Source organism: Penicillium verrucosum, assembly GCF_028828655.1.
Source record: "Penicillium verrucosum strain IBT 35672 chromosome Unknown utg000001l_segment0_segment0, whole genome shotgun sequence".
In the NCBI taxonomy this organism is placed as follows: Eukaryota; Fungi; Ascomycota; class Eurotiomycetes; order Eurotiales; family Aspergillaceae; genus Penicillium; species Penicillium verrucosum.
Window position 1 is genome coordinate 7338952 of NW_026643210.1, and position 23965 is coordinate 7362916.

The 23965-nt window shown below is 46.7% G+C and overlaps 8 protein-coding genes across 8 annotated transcripts; 4 read left to right on the plus strand and 4 right to left on the minus strand.

Annotated features, from left to right (window-relative positions):
- Nucleotides 1-203: 203 nt before the first annotated feature.
- On the minus strand, nucleotides 204-2993 carry N7516_002720 (Zn(II)2Cys6 transcription factor; the record flags this gene model as incomplete). The annotated part of the gene is made up of 6 exons (XM_057215440.1): nucleotides 204-302; nucleotides 361-1765; nucleotides 1822-2318; nucleotides 2379-2556; nucleotides 2597-2751; nucleotides 2802-2993. The coding sequence occupies 6 exons, from the start codon at nucleotides 2991-2993 to the stop codon at nucleotides 204-206; spliced, it is 2526 nt and encodes an 841-aa protein (XP_057077323.1).
- Nucleotides 2994-3557: 564 nt separating this feature from the next.
- N7516_002721 (uncharacterized protein) lies at nucleotides 3558-4661 on the plus strand (the record flags this gene model as incomplete). The annotated part of the gene is made up of 2 exons (XM_057215441.1): nucleotides 3558-3657; nucleotides 3706-4661. The coding sequence occupies 2 exons, from the start codon at nucleotides 3558-3560 to the stop codon at nucleotides 4659-4661; spliced, it is 1056 nt and encodes a 351-aa protein (XP_057077324.1).
- Nucleotides 4662-6694: 2033 nt separating this feature from the next.
- On the plus strand, nucleotides 6695-9125 carry N7516_002722 (uncharacterized protein; the record flags this gene model as incomplete). The annotated part of the gene is made up of 3 exons (XM_057215442.1): nucleotides 6695-7038; nucleotides 7093-8012; nucleotides 8077-9125. The coding sequence occupies 3 exons, from the start codon at nucleotides 6695-6697 to the stop codon at nucleotides 9123-9125; spliced, it is 2313 nt and encodes a 770-aa protein (XP_057077325.1).
- Nucleotides 9126-11067: 1942 nt separating this feature from the next.
- On the minus strand, nucleotides 11068-12846 carry N7516_002723 (uncharacterized protein; the record flags this gene model as incomplete). Its single annotated transcript, XM_057215443.1, has 1 exon — nucleotides 11068-12846. The coding sequence occupies one exon, from the start codon at nucleotides 12844-12846 to the stop codon at nucleotides 11068-11070; it is 1779 nt and encodes a 592-aa protein (XP_057077326.1).
- A 728-nt stretch (nucleotides 12847-13574) lies between these two features.
- Nucleotides 13575-15125, minus strand: N7516_002724 (sugar porter family MFS transporter; the record flags this gene model as incomplete). The annotated part of the gene is made up of 1 exon (XM_057215444.1): nucleotides 13575-15125. The coding sequence occupies one exon, from the start codon at nucleotides 15123-15125 to the stop codon at nucleotides 13575-13577; it is 1551 nt and encodes a 516-aa protein (XP_057077327.1).
- A 2698-nt stretch (nucleotides 15126-17823) lies between these two features.
- Nucleotides 17824-19054, plus strand: N7516_002725 (telomere length and silencing 1 family protein; the record flags this gene model as incomplete). The annotated part of the gene is made up of 2 exons (XM_057215445.1): nucleotides 17824-18751; nucleotides 18816-19054. Coding segments are annotated over 2 exons (1167 nt in total), but the record flags the coding sequence as incomplete, so codon positions are not given.
- Nucleotides 19055-20015: 961 nt separating this feature from the next.
- Nucleotides 20016-21601, plus strand: N7516_002726 (actin family protein; the record flags this gene model as incomplete). The annotated part of the gene is made up of 3 exons (XM_057215446.1): nucleotides 20016-20058; nucleotides 20165-20660; nucleotides 20725-21601. 3 exons carry the CDS (start codon nucleotides 20016-20018, stop codon nucleotides 21599-21601), a joined length of 1416 nt encoding a protein of 471 aa, XP_057077329.1.
- An 828-nt stretch (nucleotides 21602-22429) lies between these two features.
- On the minus strand, nucleotides 22430-23317 carry N7516_002727 (ADP-ribosylation factor-like protein; the record flags this gene model as incomplete). Its single annotated transcript, XM_057215447.1, has 6 exons — nucleotides 22430-22703; nucleotides 22787-22858; nucleotides 22910-22972; nucleotides 23040-23059; nucleotides 23113-23185; nucleotides 23268-23317. 6 exons carry the CDS (start codon nucleotides 23315-23317, stop codon nucleotides 22430-22432), a joined length of 552 nt encoding a protein of 183 aa, XP_057077330.1.
- Between the last annotated feature and the right edge of the window lie 648 nt (nucleotides 23318-23965).

Here is a 23965-nt window from a genome sequence, read left to right on the forward strand (position 1 = left end):
TATGTTTTTGTTTGTTTTTATTATTATATTCATTGAGTCTTATCTATCTATTTCCGACAGATAACCGTACCAAGCGCCTAACACCAGATCAGATACCCTGGTGTTGGTTGGTATGCCCACTAGATACGCACTTTTGATAGGAAACCAGGAGAAGAGAGAGAGAGAGCAATGCAACTAACTAGTATTCGCCCTGAGAGGGAATATCAAGTATGGTAACCGTGACCTATACTCCAAAAACCATCATCAGGTATGTCCAAGTGGCCATCATTGATTTGTGGTGGGAATATAGTATCCCAAAGGTTCTGTGGGGATTGTCAGTAAATCACTATTGAGGTAACAAAACAAGACACTAGTATTTACCCAGTCGACCTCTAGCATCTGTGGATTTAGGTCGTCCGACGGTCCATTCAGTTCGTGAGGCGCTGTCGAAGAGCTCCCATCAGGCGTTGTGTTCGTGGAGTAGTTCCCGTAACCCGAGTGAAGCACTGGGCCTGTGTCTCCGTCAAGCCCTGGCTCTCCAAATTGCACCCAGGGAGAAATTCCTCCAGAAGCCGTTCCCCAAGTACTAGCTATATTGCCCAGAGTATCCAAATACTCATTGTCAGGACCAGGGCCATTTTCTATTGGCGTTACCGTAGGTGGTAGAAATAATCCCGACTGTACCTCAGCATGGCCAGACCTGACACCGCTGGGAGGCAGTGAAGCATAGCGAGAGCTCGTATCTGTCCCAGGTTCCAAGTGTGCATAATTAAATGGCGTTCTAGAGCCGGAATCATCGTCATCCCTCCGAAGCGGATCAACAGTCGAGTCCTCGTACCGAATTGGAGTCTTCAACCATTTTGTGTTTTGGTAAGCACGCGTGTACTCGACAATAATCATGAGGAGATATCTCGCTTTACTATCTCGGTATGCAATAACTTCGTGGATGCTCGGCACCACTCCTTTTTGATCCATCGGAGGGAGGTTCGAGATAGCATCCGCGAAGATAAAATCCAAGCAACACCATATGCGGCTCGACTCCCTGCGCATTGGGAAAAGAAAGACTTCTAGAAGCAACAGCAACGCAGTATGGTAGTCTTGCCAGGAAGAACTGTACCAGGCCCATTTCTGAAGGTCTGTTGCTGATTCTAGCTCTACCGCGGCTTCCAAAGCGTCGGTGCCTTTGGTCAGCACTATTTGGCGCAACCTGTCGGGAATCAGATATGTGACGCCGGTCATGTATCGATTCAAAATATTGATATAGAAGAGGCTTGTAAATAGCTTGAGCACTAAAATGGTCATCCTCTGCATCGGACTTGGAGACGCCACATTGAGATAAGGGCCGTATTTGGCGTCCATTTCAACGCGAAATGCCTCTACCTTGGATATCACTTTGGTCAGGCCAATTCTCTTTTGATCCAGTTCGTTGCGAAATGCTATGTTTTGCCGATGCATTTCCTGGCATTCAAATCGGATCATGGAGAATATCAGGTCGTTCCAAGGAAGTGAGTCCTTTGTATGCGTTCGCAATGAAGTCACGTCCAGAGGAAGTCGAGTCGTATACCCATCTCTGTGAATGAATGGGCGAGGACCTTGGGCTGAGCTTGTCTTGAGATCAAGATAGCAGATTTGATACCAGACTAAGCGCCGTGTGTGGCACTCGACGGGAGAAAACCCAAACTCAGTAGGATCACGGTGAAGCCCCATGCACTCGGCCAGTCGAATCAGCATACCGGTTAAAACAGAATGAGCTCGAGATATCTCGTTGAGACATATTGGAAGCTGACTATACATGAGCAATCAGTCATACCAACCGGGGAACAGCAGAAACACACCAAGTACGCAGTAAATGCCTGTAAGGTCTCAAACTTGCTTGCTCTAAGCAGCTGGGCTCGACCGAGAGCGCGCTCGGTACCTAGTTGCAAATTATCCTTCAAATCTTGCTTGGAGGTTTGGCAAAGCTCTGAAATCTGTTCTTGGGACATTGCAACAGAAGCAGAAAACAGAATGGAATATACTATTGCCGCGAGCGACGGTGGCACCGGATATCCATTTTCTATTGTCTCCCATAGAGTTTCGTATCGTTGAGTGAATGAAGGTCGATGGACAACTCGAGACACCGGATGAACCGCATCCCAATAGCATTCCATTAACTTATCTGCAGCAGTGCGAGGGGGGAGAAATCGAGTCAAATCCTTTCCCGAAGAAGCCTGGCTAAACAAATAGTCGGTAGAAGGTACCGTAAAATACGGCCCTGGTCGCAAAAGGTCCTCCGTTGTACCAGAGGTCATCATTGGGGTAGGAGGCCCTCTGGGATTCTGTTGAAGGCAAAGCAAGATCTGTAATACAAATCAGTCGTGAAGAACCACGGGCGGTAGGAAATTACTACTCCTACACACCTCGTCTGCAATATTGGGACGGTAATAGCCTCCGATCCTTGCTCCCATCCTCATCCTGCCAATTCTGAAGCCCAGGTCTTCAATATCATCATCAGCTTCATCCGCATAGGCTGCATCTTGAACTGCTAGAGGTGTCGGCTCCAAATAACCATCATCGGCGGAAGTATTCGAATCATCGCTTCCGGACTCTTCAGGCTGCCTTCTTCGCTTTGGGCCACCTTTGGGGGCTTCCGTTGATCCCCCGAAAAGTGTCATCGATCGCATCTTTGGCCTCTTTCATCTCGGTCAATCTTTGACGCAACTGGGCATCTGCGTTTACAGTAGGAACATAGACGCATCGCAACAGCGATGCACAGCAGTTCTGACAGGGATTCTATCTGGCCTATTAGTCAATTCCGACCCGGGTGTTCCTGGTGTACGTACTTTCCTGTCGCATTTCATCTTCCTCCGACGACACTCAAGACACGAATGTATCACCCGATTTCGTCGCCGGGCCTTTTCTCGGGGTTCGGGCCCGCTGGCAGCGGCGGGTCTATCGGCACCCGACGGAACCCCGCCACCGAAGGACACGCGCTGCGGATGAGCTCTGTCGGCAGGGGACGTGAATGCCGCCATTTTGTGGGCCACCCAATGATATAGACGGGGGTCATGGAACAGTTTTCATAGAACAAGAAGACGAGAAGAGAAGAGAAGAGAAGAGGCTAACGACATAGCGTGGATTAGTGACGTCCCTAGTGACATGTCAGACGATGCAAAATAGCCCCCTCTACCAATGAAAGATCACTATTGGGTGAACGGTGTCTTTCGGGCTAGTTCTCTGTAGCTGCCTAGACAGACAACCAGTTCACTACACTCAGTACTTAATACTCAAGTCCATTTACGGCCGTAAAATTTGAGGCTTTGCCCGTAAACTAGTTACCTTGTTAGGCTACTAGATACGAATGAATACCACTAGACGTTCAAATCTATTATAGTTTTCGAGTCTTACGGCCGTAACCAACTGTGAACACCTTACCGCATTTGGCATTCATCTTCGAGGTAGCATATTCAATAGTCTTGCCTTGCTCGGCACTATACGTTATAAAACCATTACACTGGTCTCTAGACTGAATTATTTTACCCAACATTATTTTATCCAACATTCAGTATATCTTGTTTCATTTTGATTATAATCTCACCATGGTCATCCCTACGTGCCCCCCAGCAAATACCTTTGTCAAAGTGGCTCGCCGAATTTACAACCCCATCGGCTTTACGAAAGGTTACAATTTTGTTCTCTGTAAGAAATCCAGTCCATAATCACGCTACTGGGTATTGATTTCCATAGACTTCATTTTCGCAGGTGCTTTACTGGGCTTCTGTCTTGCTCGTCTTCAATTTCTTGCCTTTAACGGCATTTTGTGCAACTTGGAGAGCACAACTGGTAGTGCGGCTCCCGGCGAATGCTACTGGTATTCGATGCCACGATACCGTATTGGAATCATCATCCACCTCGCCAGCATTCTTCCTGCAGGACTCCTCGCCGTCTTCCAGTTTGTTCCCGCGATCCGTCACAGATACCTCATTTACCATCGAGTAGCCGGCTATCTCATTATTCTGCTGGTCTTCATCTCCATTGCTGGTGCTCTTATGATAGCAGACCGTTCTTTCGGCGGTCATATCGCCACACAAACTGCAGTCGGGGCACTTGCTATCGCCTCCACCTTTGGCATCATCAACGCATACTATAATATCAAGCGGCTGCAGATAGACCAGCATCGGGCATGGATGCTTCGGGTATGGTTCTGGATGGCCAGTATTATTACACTGCGCCTTATCCAGGCCCTCTCCGCTGTTATTATCTCGATGTATCCATATGGCTGGTACCAGGTTATGCCATGTGCTGAGCTCTTGTACATAGCAAATTCAACCCAGACCGCCCTCGAAACAGCCTACTCAACATATCCAGTCTGCTCGCCTAGCAACTCAAATATGACAGTCGACAGCCAGGTTATCGTGAAAGCCAACTTCAATGGTGAGCCTGAGCAAATTGGTGCGGCGCTGGCTATAGGCTTCCCAATGGCTATATGGCTCGCATTGGTTATGCATGCTGTTGGGATTGAATTTTATCTTCGATTGACGCCAAAGGAAGCTGAGAGATTGAGAATCGTGAGTTATAAGAGGCAACTGGCGGCTGGAATGAAGAATCCGGGGAGTGCAGGGCTCGTGCCGGAAAAATTGGGGGATATGGAACTTTGGGAGCCGCAGCTGAGGCACAGAGAGGACAGTCGGAAACAGTTCTGATGGAAGATGAGACAAATTAAAGGAATTGTAGGTAATTTTCAAGTAGTAGAGAGCTTGCGTGATTCTATGTTGGATGCCTGAGGCATCACTATGGCAAGTGATAGAACCTCCATGTATGATAGCTCTCTCTCCTCTCCTTCTCTTCCTCCTGACCTCGTGCGAGACAGTCAATCCACAGTGGTTTCTCCATTTCATCTCCATCATTCTATAAATACTTTCAGTGCGCCAACATGCTCCGTCCGTGTTCCCGACCTAGATCGCAAAGAGCTGTATCAATCCTGATGAGCAATATATGAATTTAGATTACTACTGTGTGTGGGAGAAAGCAGGAGAAGAATTGTTAATTGGTAAAACTAATAATGCAGGGGTTTATATACCCTGCAGGAATCATCTGATCATAGCAAACAAATAGCAAATAGCAAATAAAAGCAAAAGGCTCAGTCTGTAGCAAACAACATGCTTGCGGATTGTGGCAATGCCATTTAGGGTGCTGATATTCGTATACGGCCATATTATAATTGAGATCTTAGAATGTAATAACTATATCTTCTAATGCCCGCTTTGCCCGCTAACTATCATTGTGGCTGCGCTTCTTTTGTACGAGGTCGGACCATAATGCAGAAAACACGTTTATTTGACATATGCTTCGCAGTGTTTGTCATTTCGGGGTAGTGAAAATACATCGAACCCCCTTCCGGGCCTCAAAGCTTCCCAAATTTCTAATCTGTTTCACCGGTTTTTGGCAACGACTGCCAAATTGAAAACCTTTAGCAGAAACCTCCTCAGATCGTCACACACCAATTCTTGGCATTGCCAAGAACCTAGTAACCTAGTTTCTACCTAGTTTTATACATAAACATGTACAAATGACACTAATTAGGAAAGTCTTGGCATTATTATGTATTTTTATGCAAAAAACTGGGTTATATATTTTGAGATGACTGGGTTTTGCGGAAGTCTAGGCGGAGTGAAAACTGGTAAACGTAGCATCCTTGTGGGTCTTAACTCGGGCTGAATACGTTGAGTATCTACATCATCAACTTCAAGTTTTGTTGCTGAGTGGGGCCGAACCTAAGAGCGTCGTTGCTCTTAGTGGTCCAATTTCGTACACGGTGCGTCCCGCGGGCTGACGGGTGACGGTCCGTGAGTAGTGGGTTAAAAGCGTGTGGAGCGTTCCTAGTGCGGCCAATGAAGCATTAGTTACTGCTTGCAACATTTCTGAAAAATCACCTTGACACTCAGTGTCAGGCTTTTCGTATCGTTGCAAAACACCACACTGAGCGTTTCATTCCGTTTTCACCCCGGAATGTCGAGTCTAGCTGCCAATGGGTCAAATGTCGATTGCGTCACCGAGGTCGTAAATGGCCGGCACTTAAGAGATTACATGAAAGGCTGCTGTAGAGCCTGAAAGATGGAGAGATAAAGATGATAGGATTCTATCTACCTGCGGAGATCTACATAGGGCGATTTCCCAGGTGGACGGCTGATCGCCCGACTTTAGTGAGTGTAGCAAATCAGCCATGAACAGTGTAGACTCCATGTGCTCCTAGTGTACAATAAATTACAATACATGCTGGTCTTTCCAGGATTTGTTCTTAGGTTAGAGCTCTAACTTGATTTACAGTCTAACCATGGGTGGCAAGAGGTTCACAAACGTTGAAACATCTATGGATTCACAATTTAGGATATACTAATTGAAATTCAATCACCCAATGATATTGGACCAGCAGGTGATAAAGTTTATACAATCAATGACAATTACACATGGCTTTGCAGATTTAGAAAACCCTTCAGACACTAGTAAGTCACGCCAGTGTCGATGTTTTCGTCGCAGTAATGAGATCACCAGTTGGTTACGAGCCGGAAGAGGACGTGAGCTATCAATTTCAAATCTTTGGAAGCTATGGAATATTTAAAGACCCTCTGCTCCTTCTCAAATTAGGCATCATATCCTCAAATTGCCAAGGTTGTTGTTGAAGATCTTCCAAAGCTCACCTGATCTCCCCAATCGTTAAACCCGCGCCTTCGTCATTATGGTGCGAAATCTATCTGATGTGGCCACTTTGCCTGGCTACATTGGGCCGCCGAACAAGTTACCCGAGGGATCGGAGGACGAGGATCTAGAAGACGAAGATTATGACCCCCCTATCAATGATTTGGACACCGGTGCTCTCGTCAATGAATTAATGCAACAAAGCCTCTTGCCTAGGGATGTTGGTTTGGCACCCCACGAGCAAGCGTATGCTGCGAACACTCCCGAGGGCCTCACTTGTAAGCTCTCTGCACTGTCTGCGGCGGAGCCAAAGAAGGCGCAAGAAGGTTCTTATCGTGGAACTCAGTTGGTTCTAACGAAGGTCTACGATCTGATAGAGCAGCGGTAATCACATACCCAAGTACCCCGCGTCCCTTATTTCGCTAATGCGCCGCTCAGGTTCATGGCCTACACAGATGTTACAGGTATCGAACCTTTGCTTCCTTTGGCCATGGAGAGGAAGGACAGGAAAGAATTCTTCGAATTCACGAGAAAGGGCGGCTATCCCCCTCATCTTGATCTCGATCTGAACAAATATTGGGCAGACAATGAGGAGGATGACGACACACAGAAGTCAACCCTTCCGCAAAACAGCATTTTCGACTCCACTTACCTGTACCAGTTAGGTGTTATGATGTTGAAACTGGTACCGGATCGGTTTACGGGCGTCGGAACGCCGGCCAATGGCAAGAAAATCTCCGACGTGGAAAAGTACAACCGCGATCAAATCAAGGCTGCGGAGGAAAGAGCGAAAAAGGACAAGAACAAAACGAATTTTGCTGGCTTCCCAATTGACGATATCTTCAACCGTCCCAACGTGGGACAGTTGAACGATTGGTACAGCGATGCCCGGTTTGCCCAGCAGCAATTCACGGGAACGAATCCAACAACAATTAAGCGGGCATCGGATACTTGGCTTGATCACTTCGTTGAAGCTGCAAAGACACCGGAGGATGCAGTCCCGAAGGAGACCATCGAGAAACTTATTGCTAAGGACAAAAAGTCCTTATATATACAGGATTACAGCAATTTTCGGAAGTCTGCAGGATTCACGAACCTCAAAGCTGATATCGAATACCATGGCTGGTTTCAAAGTCATCGTTATGGCTGCGCGGCAGTATGTCTCTTCTTTCTCGATGGAAAAGGGACGCTTCATCCGCTCGCAATTGTTACAGACTGGCGAGGTAGCTTGGAAGCCTCCGTGACTATCTACAACCGGGAATTGTTCAAACGGATCAATCTCCTGACCGGAGAGTCAAACCAGCCCAATATGGCGGAGAAAAATGTTGATGAAGCTCAGGACTGGCCGTGGAGATATGGTATTTTGTCCCTCAAATCCCGTCTTCCGCACCATATACTAACCGCGTTTTCTTCCCCCATTAGCCAAAACCTGCGTCCAAACGAGCGATTGGTTCCAGCATGAAGTCTCCGCGCATCTTACTCGTACCCATCTGGTGGAAGAGGCTATAATTGTCTCCGCGAACCGACAATTCGATCCCAATCACGCTGTCTTTAGGATCCTTCGTCCGCACTGGCAAAAGACATTGGCTCTCAATGCTGCCGCCCGGGGAACCCTCGTTCCGAGTGTTATTCTTCGGATTGTCGGTTTCAATGAGGAGCAGGCCTTGAAGTTCATTCGAACCGAATACCAGGCCTACAATTTCGAGCAAAGCTACGTGCCATTGGATCTCCGCAGTCGCGGTTTCCCTCCAGAGGAACTTGACTCGCCAAAGTTTCATAACTACACCTATGCCAGATGTGTCAACAACATGTGGAAGAAGATCAGAAGCTATGTCAAAAATATGCTTACGCTGGAATACGGGTGTGGTCTTCGGAGGAAAGAGATCGACAAGAAAGTCAAGAATGACAAATCAATTCGGAAGTGGTGCACCGAGATGCGCAGTCCAGATGGTGCCGATCTACGCGGTTTCCCCAAAATCGAAAACTTCGAGCAGCTCATCGACTGCGTGACGATGTGTATTCACATTGCATCACCCCAGCACACTGCAGTAAACTATCTGCAAGACTACTATCAGGGATTTGTGATTAACAAACCATCCTGTCTCTTTGCCCAGCCTCCAAGGAAATTGGAAACTCTACTGGCGTACACCGAGCAAGACCTTCTGAAGGCACTGCCGATCAATCATCCACATGAATGGCTGTTATCTTCGCACGTTCCATACTTGCTGAGTTTCAAACCAGACAAGCAGAAGGAAACGCTAAAGGGGTGCATTGACTCGGCTCTAGCGCTGATCCATCCTGAGAATCCGGATAATCCCCCGGCAAAATACCGTGTCCTCAACAAATTCTCTCAGGCACTCAAGGAAACCGACGAAGAATTTAAGAATTATGCTAACGAAAAGTGGGACGCCAAGGATATCCCTTACTCCATCTTGAATCCAGACTATAATGCGGTGTCGATTTTGATTTAGCTTTTGCAAGTCAATGGCAGACCTGGAGAATCGAACATTCCAGATGTCTCGGACTCATCGGCCTAGTGAAAAGCTTTTGTTTTGGGGGAAACTGTGGCCTTGAGCTGGCCGGCAGGTTAAAGGATTCCGGAGGGACTTAAAAAAAGTTTTGTACTGTCTTTTTACCGTGTAAACATATGACTTTTTTACTATGCACTTTGCTTATTAATTATGTCCAAACAGATTGTCAAAACCGGACCATTATTGATTTTAGTTAGAGAATTTTACCATTATGAATTTACCGGTACGCTCGCTATACACCTGATTTCTATTAGTTATAAGCCCGGAATCGCTTCAATTTTGATCTCTTTTCTATCCATTTGTTAAATCTTATATATATTAAGCTATTAGCTATATTAAGATAACAACCCCTAAATCGAGTCAACCCTTAAGAAACATTAATAATAATATCGGAAATCTGACTTACGAACGTTAATTAAACCCTTACGATATCGGATTACACTCTCTCCGCGAATTCGTCCTCTCGCGTCACCTTAAAGGACTTATCGGACTAGGAGCTATAGCTCTCGATAATTAAAACTATTACGGAGTAGTTCGAGATCTAGGATCTATATAATCTAAATTTAGATACGGAGCCTACTCTACCGGAAGAACTAACCGAACCGAGTTAGGAGGATCTAAGAAAAGTCCGGAATATTGACCTTTACCCACCCCTTTACCACCTACCATTTATAGCTACACCGCCATTGACCTCCAACCTACGGGGCGTCGCGTACCTAGATATATCTCGTGTTTTTACCTATCTAAACCTGTCCCTAGGGCTGAGACTTACTCGTCGAAAATAAGTAATTTGTAACTGTAACCATTTTCTGTTCGTGGCAGCACTGCCCGCTGGATTTCATTATTACTGTGCTCCCCGAAATCCACAACATTGGCCATATAAGGGTTATATTTAGTACGCATCTTGCTCGTGACAAAGCGAGGTTGAAGTGATAAAGCGAGGCTGGAGAGATGAAAGCGGAAGAAAAAAGAAGGTCACTTACAGCTTTCTCGATCAAAATGGGAAAATGTACCTTTTGCCGCACGGGCGGATATTCAGGTGAAGAATATTCAGGTGGGTGAATATCCGCCCGGAGTGCCCTGAGGAGGACTGAATAGAGCGGCGAGCCGCCCATGCCCGAACCGTGGGCGCTAGGTGACCACGACCTTAGACATGCTGTTGTATGTTTTTGTTTTTTCTCTTAGCTCTATTCAAGAGCTATCTGCCTACATAGCTAATAGGGGTGGATATCTGACGCATAACGGGAATCTAACATGCCGTAGATCTCTAAGCACAGGGACGTATATGTCCTCCAGAAAGTATCATCAAAAACAATACTCTAGGATCATTTATTGTTGAGTGCCTGGGTGCCTGGGTGCCTGAGGCCCAGGGTCCCACTTGGGACAGATCCTCTTTGTGCAGTAGATAAGTCTCTCCTTCTCTCCTTCTCCTCTCCGTCCAACCGCAAGCAGAGAATCTTACAGTGTTATTTCTCCAATCTCAACCACGTAGATTCTCTGTTACTTATATCAAGCTTCGATAAACATATTGATTATCTTCGTTCATATGGAGATTTGTGCGCTAGACGAAATCTTCTATAACAAGTAAATCACATTTGACTTTCTCAACAATCAACCTACTCTGTGGGCGTGGTTTTATTCGAGCTGGCTTTCTTATGAGTAGGAGAAGAAATGTTTTGTAATAAAATTATTGGGAATTAGACGGTCTTTGAAATGCTCTTTTGAACACAACGTTATCTATCATAGCAGGGATCTGGGATATTATCGTAGCAAAATGAGAATTTTTATATATAAAGAGCTTCAAACATTAGACCCTAACACCAGTAGATGCAATTACGTCTAATTAATCAAATCGTATAGATCATGCAGCCAAAGCAATGTGCTAAACAACAACAGGTTCAATCTCAAATCGCATCTGCGGCGCGGTCGAATTGCACCAAGTGACAATACGGGTGATCTTCATCGTGCCCCTAGGGAATGAAGAAAGAACAAGACAAGCAGTAGCTTTACCTAACTTCGTCCCTAGGAGTTCCTGATACTCAGCACTACCATGCTTAAATACCATACAATCAACACTTTGTGCCTGTGACCATATAACACCCCGTCTGGGATATAGCTCATCACGTATATATGGGGCTGTTTCTTCGTTGCTGACGTCAGTAAAGATAACATGTCTCAGAGTTTTCAAGTTATAATCAAGCAAATATTGAGCTCGAGCAACCTCGTTCCAATGAGGACCGTCTTCCCTATAAATTTTCTCAGCAACGAGAACACCACGAGTAACCCGATGCTCGAATTCATTAGCCTCACTCGCCTTTGGCCCTGGGTCCCGTCGGAGGTATGTGTAGCGCCACCGCGGACCGCCGCGAGCAATATTCATCGATTCGACGTCGCCGCCTTCCAATGCTATGGGCTCGACGGCGAAGTACGATTCATCGACTGCCCAAGGCATTGATTGCGCTTCATCGGTCATCTCCTCTATGGTTAGTGTTGCTGGTTTAATTCGGCACCCTGGCGCTTGGGGATCGTCGATCCATGCTTGGTATCGTGCTCCTATCTTCCTGTACCTGGTGACATCTTTCGTCGTCGGTTCGAGGCCGGTCCTCACTCTCCCACTGGACGTGTCAGTCGAGCCTTCAAGACGCTGGCGCTTGTTGCTGGCGCTACCGCCCCTCGATCCATAAAGACCCCTGTGTTCAGCATCGGCTTGAGATTGGTTATCGAGAGAACGCCGACGTCTCCTGTCACTAGGATCACTCGGCCATTCTTGGCTGGTGCTTTCGGGTTCCTCGGACTCTGCTGGATCTTCGTACATTTCTTCGTCCTCATCTGGGTCATACATCTCTTCGTCGTCATCTTGGCCCAGATCGAGGCTGTCTTCATCAGCTCCATTATAGTCATATTCATCGGTATTGTGTTCGCCTGCACTCACGAATTGGTGGCTTTCTCCTGATTCTGGGAGTGAGTTATATTGGGACTCATTGAGGCCAGCATCACTCGTCGCGGGAGTAATACCCCTTTGTGAATTTCTTGTTGAGAGGGAATATGGGTCATCGCCCAACGAAGAGTCATCATCGATATTTGTCACACTCATCGGGGGTGTTATTGCTGTGTGAGAAGTCTTGTCTGACAGGGAAACCTCGCTGGGTGGGGGAGCTGGAGGATAACCATCATCACTGCTATTCTCATCTTCACTGCTGTCTGAACCTGTTATTCCTGTGTGAGAAATCTTGTCTGACAGGGAAACCTCGCTGGGTGGGGGAGCTGGAGGATAACCATCATCACTGCTATTCTCATCTTCACTGCTGTCTGCACCTGTTATTCCTGTGTGAGAAATCTTGTCTGACAGGGAAACCTCGCTGGGTGGGGGAGCTGGAGGATAACCATCATCACTGCTATTCTCATCTTCACTGCTGTCTGCACCTGTTATTCCTGTGTGAGAAATCTTGTCTGACAGGGAAACCTCGCTGGGTGGGGGAGCTGGAGGATAACCATCATCACTGCTATTCTCATCTTCACTGCTGTCTGTACCTCCACTGCCGGCTTGGGGTTGGTTAGCTGGAGCTACTTCCCGTGGGCGGTTAGGTTGGGCGCTGTCGTCGACACAATCGCACCGGCGTCTTGGAAAACACAACAGCGAGTGGCGAATCGTCCTCAACATTGTTCTGGTATTTTAGGTATAATTAAATCTATTGAAGTAAGATATTATCAAGTATTAGCGTTGGATAATTTGCTTAGAACGAAGAACATGAGACATGCAGAGGGGGGTTATATAGCTAGTCTTCAACATTTCAATGGCCTTTGTTGAATGAGATTATTGTTAGCCCCATCGTGATCAAACACAAAGTTTACCAGAAATAGGATCAAAGGAAATAAAAATAAAGGCTGAACAATCAACAACAGTCCGACGTGGACAAGGAAGGGATCCAAACATAGTCTTTAAAGACAAAGAAACTCGAAGTGGAGGGAATAACCTTGAGAAAACAATGACAATGACATGGTATATGAACTTAAGTTAAAGATAGTAAACTTGAAAGTCGAGAGAGTTCCAAGAATAGAAGACAAAGAACTTGACTTGAGACTCCTTAAGAAGAGTGTTGCCAATACCATATTTTGCATCAATTGGACAATCTCATTATGTGGATGAAATGGATCAACTATATCATGCTACCATGGTGAAAGAGGCAACTATGTTTGATCTCCAATATCAAGTTCTTAGGAGAGATTGTATTTACTTAGTGTAATAGAAGTAATAGAAATTTGAAATTCTTGACAGGCTCAATATGATGGCCTCATTTATTTAAATTGTACTCTAGTACAACCCATTCAATCGTCATCATCAGACATAGTATATACAGTTCGCAAAGCCTCAACAAATTCAATCAATATTTAAGCATTCTCCTTCTGGTCAATGGCACCCTTCTCCTCGGTCCGCATCCAGACATCCACCTCAGCAGCCTCACCCTGGGGCAGGTGACGAGCCATGGAGACAATATCCCATGGAGTCGGGGCATCGCGGAAGACATGGTTCAGAGCCTCCAGGTTGCGGTTCATGGTCTCGGGGAAGAAGAAGTAAACCGAGATTGGAATGCAGGCAGAGATGACAGCGTACACGATGTAGTACTTGTATCCAATGGTGTCGAGCGCGACGGGGGTGATCATAACAACCACAAAGTTCCACAGCCAGTGGTTACCAGTCGAGATGGCGGACATGGCGACACGGAGACGCATAGGAGCGACTTCGGTACAGTAGAGGAAGTTACCGCCGAGGAAACCGACGGGATAGAAGGAGTTGAAAAGGAAGATGAAGACAGCCGAAACAATCGATGCGTTTTTGTTGTCCTTGAAGCTATTGGTGATGGCGAGGACAGTCATGCAGACACACATACCAGTACCGCTGATCATGAAAATCTTTCGGCGGCCGAATCGATCGATGGCGAAGAAGGCAATGAAGCTGCAAAGGAACTTCCAAGTCATGGCACATGAAGACAGAATGCGAGCCAGGTCGCTGTCCATGTTCAGGTTCTCTTCGAAGATTGTTGACACGTATGTCGAGATCAGGTTTCCACCACACATCTGCTGGAAGAATTGCAGTGAGACGCACAGACAGAACCGGTATAGAAGGCGCTCATCGTCGGGCTTGCTAAAGCTGAAGATATCCATGAGGGAGGCACTGTTAACCGTACTTTCGAGCGAAGTCTCAATGCCAGCAATTTCGACGCGGACGGTCTCATCCTCGTCAGCCAGACCCTTGTAAGCAGCTAGACTGCTGGCAGCCTCTTCAATGCGGCCAACTCGCACGAGCCATCGAGGAGACTCGGGAAGCAAAAAGACCGAGAACACGACAACGAGGGAGAAGAATAGGGAAATGGCCAAGGGAATACGCCACTGCGATGCGCCGGAGGCTTTGCTCAAGCCAAAATCAATCCAGTTACAAAGCACGTAACCCAAACAGATACAGATACCGTCCACAACAACGTGTTGTCCACGATGTTTGGCCGACGTGCACTCTGACTGCCAGACGGGAACGGCAACACTCAGTTGACCGACACCGAGACCGAGGATGATACGGCCGACGACGAATTGTGGCAATCCAAAAGCCGCGGTCTGCAGTACTGCGCCGATGATAGTAAGGATAGCACCCAAGAAAATGGTCTTGCGGCGACCGAGACGGTCACCAAGGAATGTACACGACAAGGCTCCAAATAGAGCACCGAGCTGGAATGACCCAATCACGGTACCTTTGGCTGTGGAGTTTTGGGCGCGTTGAGCACCCGTGGAGTTGATTGTGTCGATTTCAGGGAAAACACTGACCCAGCTCTCCAATGTAGCCAGAGGGCCCAAGCCAGACTGGTTGTAACCGAAGACGATGAAGGCAGGTGCTACGATGAGCAATGCCTGTGCTACGCTCAGCGCCTTTCCCCGGAATAAGCTGAGCATGTTGGAGTGTATATAGAGAAGGTCACTCTGAGGGATGAGAGAAACAAAGATAAAAGGACGGATCTCTCCATGGGTTTATACCCTGCTTCGGTCAATCTCCTCGTGGAGACCCCGCATCAGAAAAAAAAAATAACACACACTGTACTTGGTACAGTATTTTGTACCTGTGGGCTGGAGAATTCCACAGTGGATAACATATCTCCACCATGGTACCACTTCTTTTGACAAATGTCCGACTGTGACTCGGCCGTGTCGCCGACTCCACGGGGTAGGTTTAGTCCCGGTGGTGCAAGGATCCCGTTCCTTTGCCACTCCCGAGTCAAGACCACTTTGATCCTTGAGCTTTGGGGCCGAAAATCAAAGTGAAGTTAGGGTTGATTGGATGGAATGCCGAAAATCGGAGCACGAACGGGGTTCCCGATCCCATCTCTCTCATATTACCCATATTACCCATATTACCCATACTACCCATACTACCCACATAGTTATATATGGAATGAAGTAGAGAAGAGGTAGGGGAGAAAACTTATTTGAGGGGAATTTATTTTCCGACGAATGCCGGCACTTCCAGTTTTTCGGTTTGGTTCCCAGCGACTCATTGCCTAATTCGGGCCGGTCTCGGCATTGATAGGTCAAGAAAAGGCTTGAGCTAGCCCTAAAGGCTTGTCCACTTCCGCCAAGCGAATCTAACCTGGGGTGCTGAGGGGAAATGCAACTGCACCCCACCAATCTCGGTCACTCTCCGGATTTGCCCGTATTATTTGTACACTGTTTCTTATGTTATATATTCAAATCGTGGGGGGATTGTGTCATTGAAACGTCGACGAAAAAGAAAAGGAAGTCATTCTTTTTAAACCAACCTGCCTTGTCCTTTACTATGTACATCGCATTCTTCGCTGGTGGATCCCTTCCCGCGTTCTCCGAAAGATGCCCGAGGAGTATTGTTGAGAAAAGACTCGGTCAAGATCGCACCTCCACACCGTGGACGTATCCGGCTCACCCGCAGTCAGAGATTTCAACATTATTTGCAAGATCTAGCAGATGTGGGTAAAAAAGCTGACCAATAACCAAGTGGATGTATTAAGCAAACATATATATGTCAGCGGTTTTTGTAACGGCCAGATTGAAAGAACATGCTCGCATCTATGTTGTACACCGGATAGCATAGAGCCTCAACCACCCTAACCTAGGGATCTTCTTTCGCGGTGTCCTGATACGCTTCGAATATTTGCATCGATCACCTCCAATCCTTGACCAGGCCAGACGATAGACCCACATCTGTCCCATCTGCGGTCATGTTGCAAATTTTTATTCATGGATGGCACCGGTAAAGACTTACATCGGTTAGGTACGTAGTACAACTTGCCGTCTGAGAATTGAGTATCCCCGATCTCGGGCACCCTGCCCAGCTGAGCTTTGAAGGATTGATATTATTTTATTAATACATATGTAATATTCGAATTGGTCTTGGCCCTAGAAGCGAATTTCCCGTTAAATTAAGCGCGTCTGCGTACGCGTCATATCCATGAGCCTTTATCGGTGCGCGTGACCCAGTCTCCCGCCCCCTATGGACTACGATATTTGAAGTTCGACCTTCCCTTGTAATTCAAGAGGTTTGCATTTCACTTTCATAATACTCTCGTGTCTCGGACTCATCTGTAATCAACATCCGAAACCATATCGCCTACTACAAGCTCCTCGGTCTTCTATGGAAGATATACTTTGTCGGAAATCCGAACCCGAGAGCCAAGGTATTAGTATCCCGGGCCACTTGATGAGGGTCATATGCCAAGGCACATATATATAACGTATTTCACAAGCGAGCCGCATCTCCAAAACACATCGTAACCGTGCCAAGTGCCAAGTGCCCAACACATCTATCGGGGGTACTGGTGCGCCCCAGCAGATACAATATTTTCAGATGCAAAATGTAGAAATCAAGCATCTTTTATATGACTTACCTATACTCAAGGCATTGAGGCACCCTGTAGACATAACACACTTTTTCTCGGCCCTCGAACTAGTTAGGGGATATATAAAAAGGTATATAACTAGTTATGGTGTGAAGTAAGTCTATATTATTTGACCAAACTTTAGTAAGGAATATTAAGTATACTAAAATAAAGAAATTATTTAGGCGTATAACCATGATTTACCCTAATTAGCATTTACCCGGGTATTTAGTACTAGCTACGGTTAACTAGTTAACTAACTAGAGAGGCTAGTACGGTAGTTACTCTCCCTAGTTAGAGAAGCAAAACTAGGCGAGGAAGGCAAGAAGGTATAGTTAATGTATTGCTCTATATTTATATCTCTCTTAGATCAATAAGATCACTAGTATAGTCCTAAATAGGAAACTCTGATTTTAATGATAATGGGTCTGATCTTGTAGAGCAGGATCAAATTGTTAAATCGGTCCAATTGCTTACAAATTGGTATAGATGGATGGATTGGCGGAGCCACATAGGGGAGGCGGGATTATATTAGCAGGCCTTGACCGCCTACTATGTATATTTCTACAACATAAGTTATCGCGGCCGTCATTATAGGGTCCTACGGTTCCCTCCAGTTGCTAGAAAACCAGGCCAGGCTCAGAAGTAGTTGCGATTGGTATCCTAGGACCATATTCAAAGTTAGATTTGAATTCAAACAAATGGGCGTTACATGTTATAATCTCATTTCTATATGTTTTCATAAGACCGATAAATTAGGCAGAATAAAAGGCGGTCGGGGATCAGCGAATTGTAGTTTGTCTTCACTGCTGAATGACCTCACCTTGGCAATTAATTTCCCGCTCGTCTTTCTCCTACCACCCGAGTTCACATTATCGCAAATCACAATGGATCCGCAAGAAAACGTTGTGCCAACAGAATCCCTGTTTCGCCCAGCAAAAAAGCGCAAATTCATGCGCCGACGTCCCGATCATGAGACCCCAGACACCGAAGAGACCGATAATCAAAATGACAACCACGCGTCACAAGCTCCTGGGAGCAATAATATCCGGCGTCCACGCACAATCAGAAAGGGCGGCATTGGATTTTCTACCGCGTCACGACTAGGAGATGATCACGGCCAGCAACTAGCGCTAGTACCAGCGGCCGGAGAAACTGAGGATGAGAAGATACGAGCAATGAATGAACGTTTCACAGGATATACTGGTCAGACAGTAGATGTTGACAAGCACATGTACGAATCCTTTGCTACAGCTGGTCGTCCAATTCCTTTGATCTGGGCTAACGAGATAAGGATGGCATTCATAGATTCCGAGATGGCTAAGCGCTACCAGCCTGAATCAAAAGTGGATTATTCAGGTTCCAACCAACCAACACAAGAGGCAGTCGCCGGGGGGCTGTCGCTGCCTGGACATCAGACACGTGAACCTGCATCGCTAGGCAAACTCCACGAAATCGACCTCGGCCATGAAGCCACATTACGAAACATTGCTCGGACAGAAGCTGCGACTCGACAAATGGAGAAAGGAGAGCTGCCGACATCAGCGGGCCATGCTACATCTGAGACGAGTCGGCCTAGCTCAGACGGTAAATCATGGCGCAATCGCAAACAGAGGACAGAAGCAGACATCGCCAGAGATCGTCTTGTGGAGGAGGTACTACGTGAGAGCAAATGTGTGTTGTATTCCAACGTGAAATCTTACATGGTCTGTGTCTTGGCTAACACTAGTTGTTATAGTGGAAATTTATGATGAACACGAGGAGGAAGCACATCTTGATGACCAACAGGCTGCTGATGACCGAGTTGCCGAGCAATTCAGGCGAGACTTCATGGATGCGATGCAGTCTCGGCGTCGCACTCGGCCTGCAGCAAAACCGGTGGCCAATGTTGAAGCGCCTCGGGGTCCGAAGCTTGGAGGCAGTCGCAGTGCAAGAGCTGCAATGCGGGAAAAAGAAGCACAGGCGGGAAAGAAATGATTGTTTCTCTCATCCAAAACAGCTGGTTTCCCTTAATATGGACTTTATGTACTTGATCATATGCGACATGTGTTTTTACTCGATATTCATACGATACCATGATGATTTTTTGCGCCAATACTATTTCTGACGTCCTTTTCAAAGGGCTACCGACCAAGTACATGCACTGCTTTCAGCCGCGGGTGATCTGCGATTTGCGGCCAATTACCTGTATCCTTCTGGCCCCAAAAATTAAGATGGAGTATAAGTATTGTGGTATTACCTTAGGTATAGGGTGTACGGTACTGTTTCAGGCTAACTAGATATTTAGTTCACGAAATTGTTCCATTCCCAAGAACATCGGTGGACTATTTTTGAGTATGTATATATCCAGAGACACCCTAAGTAGTTGATGCAGCTACCCCAATAGCTAAACGTTATTTTTACCCAAGCCTTGGAGCATAATGTAAGGAACAATGAGATATGAAAATCAAACATGAGAGAAGAAGGACAAAGGAAATGATATCTTGTTTATTGGGTACATCTTGTCCGGTATAGAACCTTTTTCCTTCGGTTCGAATTATAGTAAACCACCTCACCAGTTTATCTTTACTTTCTTGTACAGCCCATTTTTTTTCAAATATCCCATACATCTCCAATATTTACAAATGTAAGTATCAAAAACATGCGAATTCAAGGAGGGTGATATCCGGATCCATGGATGTCCTGCTTAAGGTAAGGCCCTGGTTGACCACGAATGACTAAGCCAGATCTTGGACTGCCCGTTTGGGTGCTAAAGTCAAAGCTACACCCGCACCAAAAAGACCCGCCCTTCTTCTGCCTCCAACCAGCCCCTCTGATTGTCCGTCCGATACGCATGGTCACGTCTTGATTTGTCTTCTCGCGACTTAAATTAAAATATACACATACCCCCTGTGACAACTACGACCCCCCTCCTAGAGATACCCGCACAACTTTCGCGATGAACCCTTCCAACCCACCTCAAGCTGCCGAGTACGGTGGAGGTATGTGATCCCAGATATGCCATTTCAATTGGGCCTGCCATTGCGATCCCAAAGAACGCTTGGCTCCTGTTCACTGCGCAAGATTCTAATTATCGCACGACTACAGATGAGGTGTCTGCTATTGTCCTAGACCCGGGATACTCAACCACTCGCGCGGGCTTTGCCGGTGAAGATGCTCCCAAGTCACTGATCCCAACCTACTACGGAAAATACAACGCCGACGGCCAAGAGAAACTCGTATTTGGCGACGACGTATTCGTTACCCCACGACCCGGTCTGTCCATCCACAACCCGATTGGCAAGGATGGAATCGTCGAGGATTGGGACATGGCAGAGAAGGTGTGGGAGCACTCATTTATGTCGCGACTCACCGGCACGAAAGCGGGCAACCCCTTCCAGAACGGATTAAACGACGTTTCCGCAGACGAGCTCCCTACGGAAATGGAGGTGGAGTCAGATGAGAAGCCCTTGTCGGACAGCCCATTGTTGATGACTGAGCCTGGATGGAACCCAGCGAAGGCACGCGAAAAGACCATTGAAATCGCAATGGAGAAATGGGATACGCCAGCCTTTTATCTCGCACGCACTGGTGTTCTTTCGGCGTACGTATCCCAGGCCCACTAACTATGATATTTATACCATTTACTGACCCAATTCCATGTGCAGTTTCGCTTCTGGCAAGGCATCCGCCCTTGTTATTGACATTGGAGCTTCCAACATCTCTGTTACCCCGATCCACGATGGCATGATTCTGAAACGGGGCGTGCAACACTCTCCGTTGGGCGGTGATTACATCTCGTCGCAGATCAAGGCAATCTTCAAGGCCAACTCCCCACAACCCATCACAGTCACGCCGCATTACCTTATCAGCTCGAAGTCGGCTGTCGAAGCTGGCCAGCCGCCCCAAGCGAATTACAAGACCTTCCACGCCGACAAGGCACCCGACGCGTCGTACCGTGCTCTCCTTGAGGAGCGCACATTGTCCGAGTTCAAGGAATGTGTCGTCCAGGTTTGGCCCGGACCCACAAGACTCTCAGCTCCCAGCCCCACGGGCATTTCCAACGAAGATATGGCTAGAACTACCCCCGGTCGCCCGTTCGAGTTCCCCGATGGGTACAATCAAGTCTTCGGTGTCGACCGTTTCCGCGCGGTGGAATCTTTGTTTGATGCCAAGGCTGCCATTCCAGACCCCGACTCGTCTTTCCCTCCCCCGACACCAGGCCAGACCATCCCAGAACTTGTCAAGGCTTCTTTGGCCGGCGTTGACGTCGACCTCCGCCCTCACCTACTGGCTAATGTGGTTGTTACCGGTGGATCCAGCTTGCTTTATGGATTCACTGATCGTCTGAACCACGAACTGATGCAGATATTCCCTGGCCCCAGGGTGCGTGTCACTGCTTCCGGTAACACCTCCGAGCGACGCTTCGGCTCCTGGATTGGAGGAAGTATTCTGGCTAGTTTGGGAACTTTCCACCAGATGTGGATCTCCAAGAAAGAGTACGAAGAGCATGGACCGAACATTGTGGAGAAGCGTTGCAAATGATTCCATATCTTCACGTTTCACCTGTGTGGGTTTTCGTTTTTGATGTTTATGGGCGTTACTGCGCTATCTTGGGCGCTTGAAAGGGGGTTTTGAGCAACTCCGGATCTGGCCTGTCTGCAAGGAAGGACCTACAAAACTGATCTAGATATTTTGTGTACGACTAATGCCACTTGATTTGATTTGTCCTAGAATAATATGCAAGACATGAAGGTGCACAGTAGTGTAGACCAACTATATAAAGACATGGAGTAGTAACAAGTACTAATGTAATGATATCGGAAATCGGAAGGATTTGAAATAGAATTAATTTTCCGGCTTTCCTTTAATCATCCACAATATATGTTTAATGCGAGATGTCCATTGGCGGGGATGCTTTATTCTTCTGCATCGATGCGTTGGCAGCCAACACATCAATGCCAGGGTGGTCCGTGTTTGGTTTATTTATATTGGCCATCCCTGCCCAGTTGGACTTTCTGACAATTTCTTCCCCCTTGAGCATTGCCAAAATACTCTAATACACATCAATTCAGAAAAGCAACCAAGGAAAAAAAAAAAACGATAAAGAAACAGAACCGGAATCAAACGAAGCAGACATGACCATTAACATACATCATCATCATGAATTCTAGAATTCATGAGCACAAGAAAAGAAAACAAGACTACATCAACATCGTTACATCCGAGGCTGCGGGCCAAACACGCTAGAGTCTACAGGACATGAACACAATCAAAATGCGAGACAGTCAAGGGCATGAAAACGAAAACGAAAGGGATATCGCGAGTCGAGGTCAAAGGTCAAAACAAGCAGACACACAAGGGACAGTATCCTCATCGGTTAGCTCGGGCAATGAGCCAGTGCAGGACAGCGTCAAGATTGGTTTCCTCCTTGGCACTGATACCGTAACAGCTTACTTCGCGATGGGTGATGGATTTCAGATCCATGGCCTCGATGATCTCATCAACAGACAGCTTGTCTGGAAGATCGGACTTGTTCCCGAGGACCAGGAGAGGGATACTATCCAGTGTGGGCTTTTTCATCAGGTCGTGAAGTTCTTCTGTCGCTACTGGGAGTGCGGCGCGGTCTACTGCATCCACAATATACCTTTATTGACATTGGTCAGTATGCTGCCAGGGAGAGACGACCCAGGAAATTAGGAAAAAAAAAAAAAAATAAGCAAGTCTTACACGATCGCGTTGACGCCTCGACAATACCGTTCCCACATCGGCCGAAATCGAGGTTGACCGCCCAGATCCCAGCTGCGGGGATATATTAGCGCCGCGGTGCTTGATCGGGAAGGATGAACATACCATTTCAATGTTACATGGCCTTTCTGCACTCTTTTGGTGTTGAATCCGATTGTCGGGATGGAGCTAGAAGGAATTAGAGCCTGGCTGGAATGGAATGGTCTCAGATGTGAGACCATCTATAACTTCTTACTCAATAGTGAACTCTCCACCCTATTCCATGTCAGCAACGGGGGACCCATAAGGACCTTATCAGATCGACTTACTGCCAATACACGCAACAGAGAAGACTTGCCGGCATTCTGAAGACCGATCATGGTGACATCCATCTCGCTGGCCCTATATGGAGTTCAGCATGGCTTCATCTGCGGGGACGGGCCGTGGTCTCCCGGGAAGTGCATCTATCAAACGGCCCACTTACCAGAACATCCTTAGAAGCCAGTCATAGATAGCACGAAATATGCCGGCCATGACGAAGAGAGGGGAATATGAAAATGAAAGTAAAAGTGGAAAAAAGGAGAGAAGAGAAAAGAGAGAGTATAGTTGAATAGAACTAAAATAAAAATAAAAGAAAGCCAGTAGAAAGATTAGGAGCTGAGAAGTTGCCTTGTGTGTGGAAAAAGCTCAGGATGACAAAAGCCAGAGAGTGGGGTCAACCTTGTAAGTGCGCAACAGGTTGATCTTCTGGATATTCTGGATATTCTTGGATTGCTGGATTTGATGAAGAGATAAAAGGTAAAGAGGGAAAAACAGAAGAAAAGTAAAATATAAAAAAATATAAAAAAAAGCAAGATCGTCACACCGTAACAAGAGATCAACCTAGAAGCAACAATTCAAAAAGGCCTATTCTTAGAGGGATATTTTAAGGGGATAATTGCCGGCAGATATCAATAGAAAAGGATGTTCAAGGATATTGGATCGACTATTTTTCTATGGAGAATTGACCGATCTACCTACACACATGACCCCAGGGCGCTTAGGCTCCATTGGCCTCAAAATGAAGGTGAACAGCGTTGTGCAGCATATCCCGCCCATGTGGCGTTACAACATTTCCACATTTCTGAGTCGTTGGTGTTGCAAGTTTAATTAACCTAGGGTTTACCAGGATTAAGGAATTCA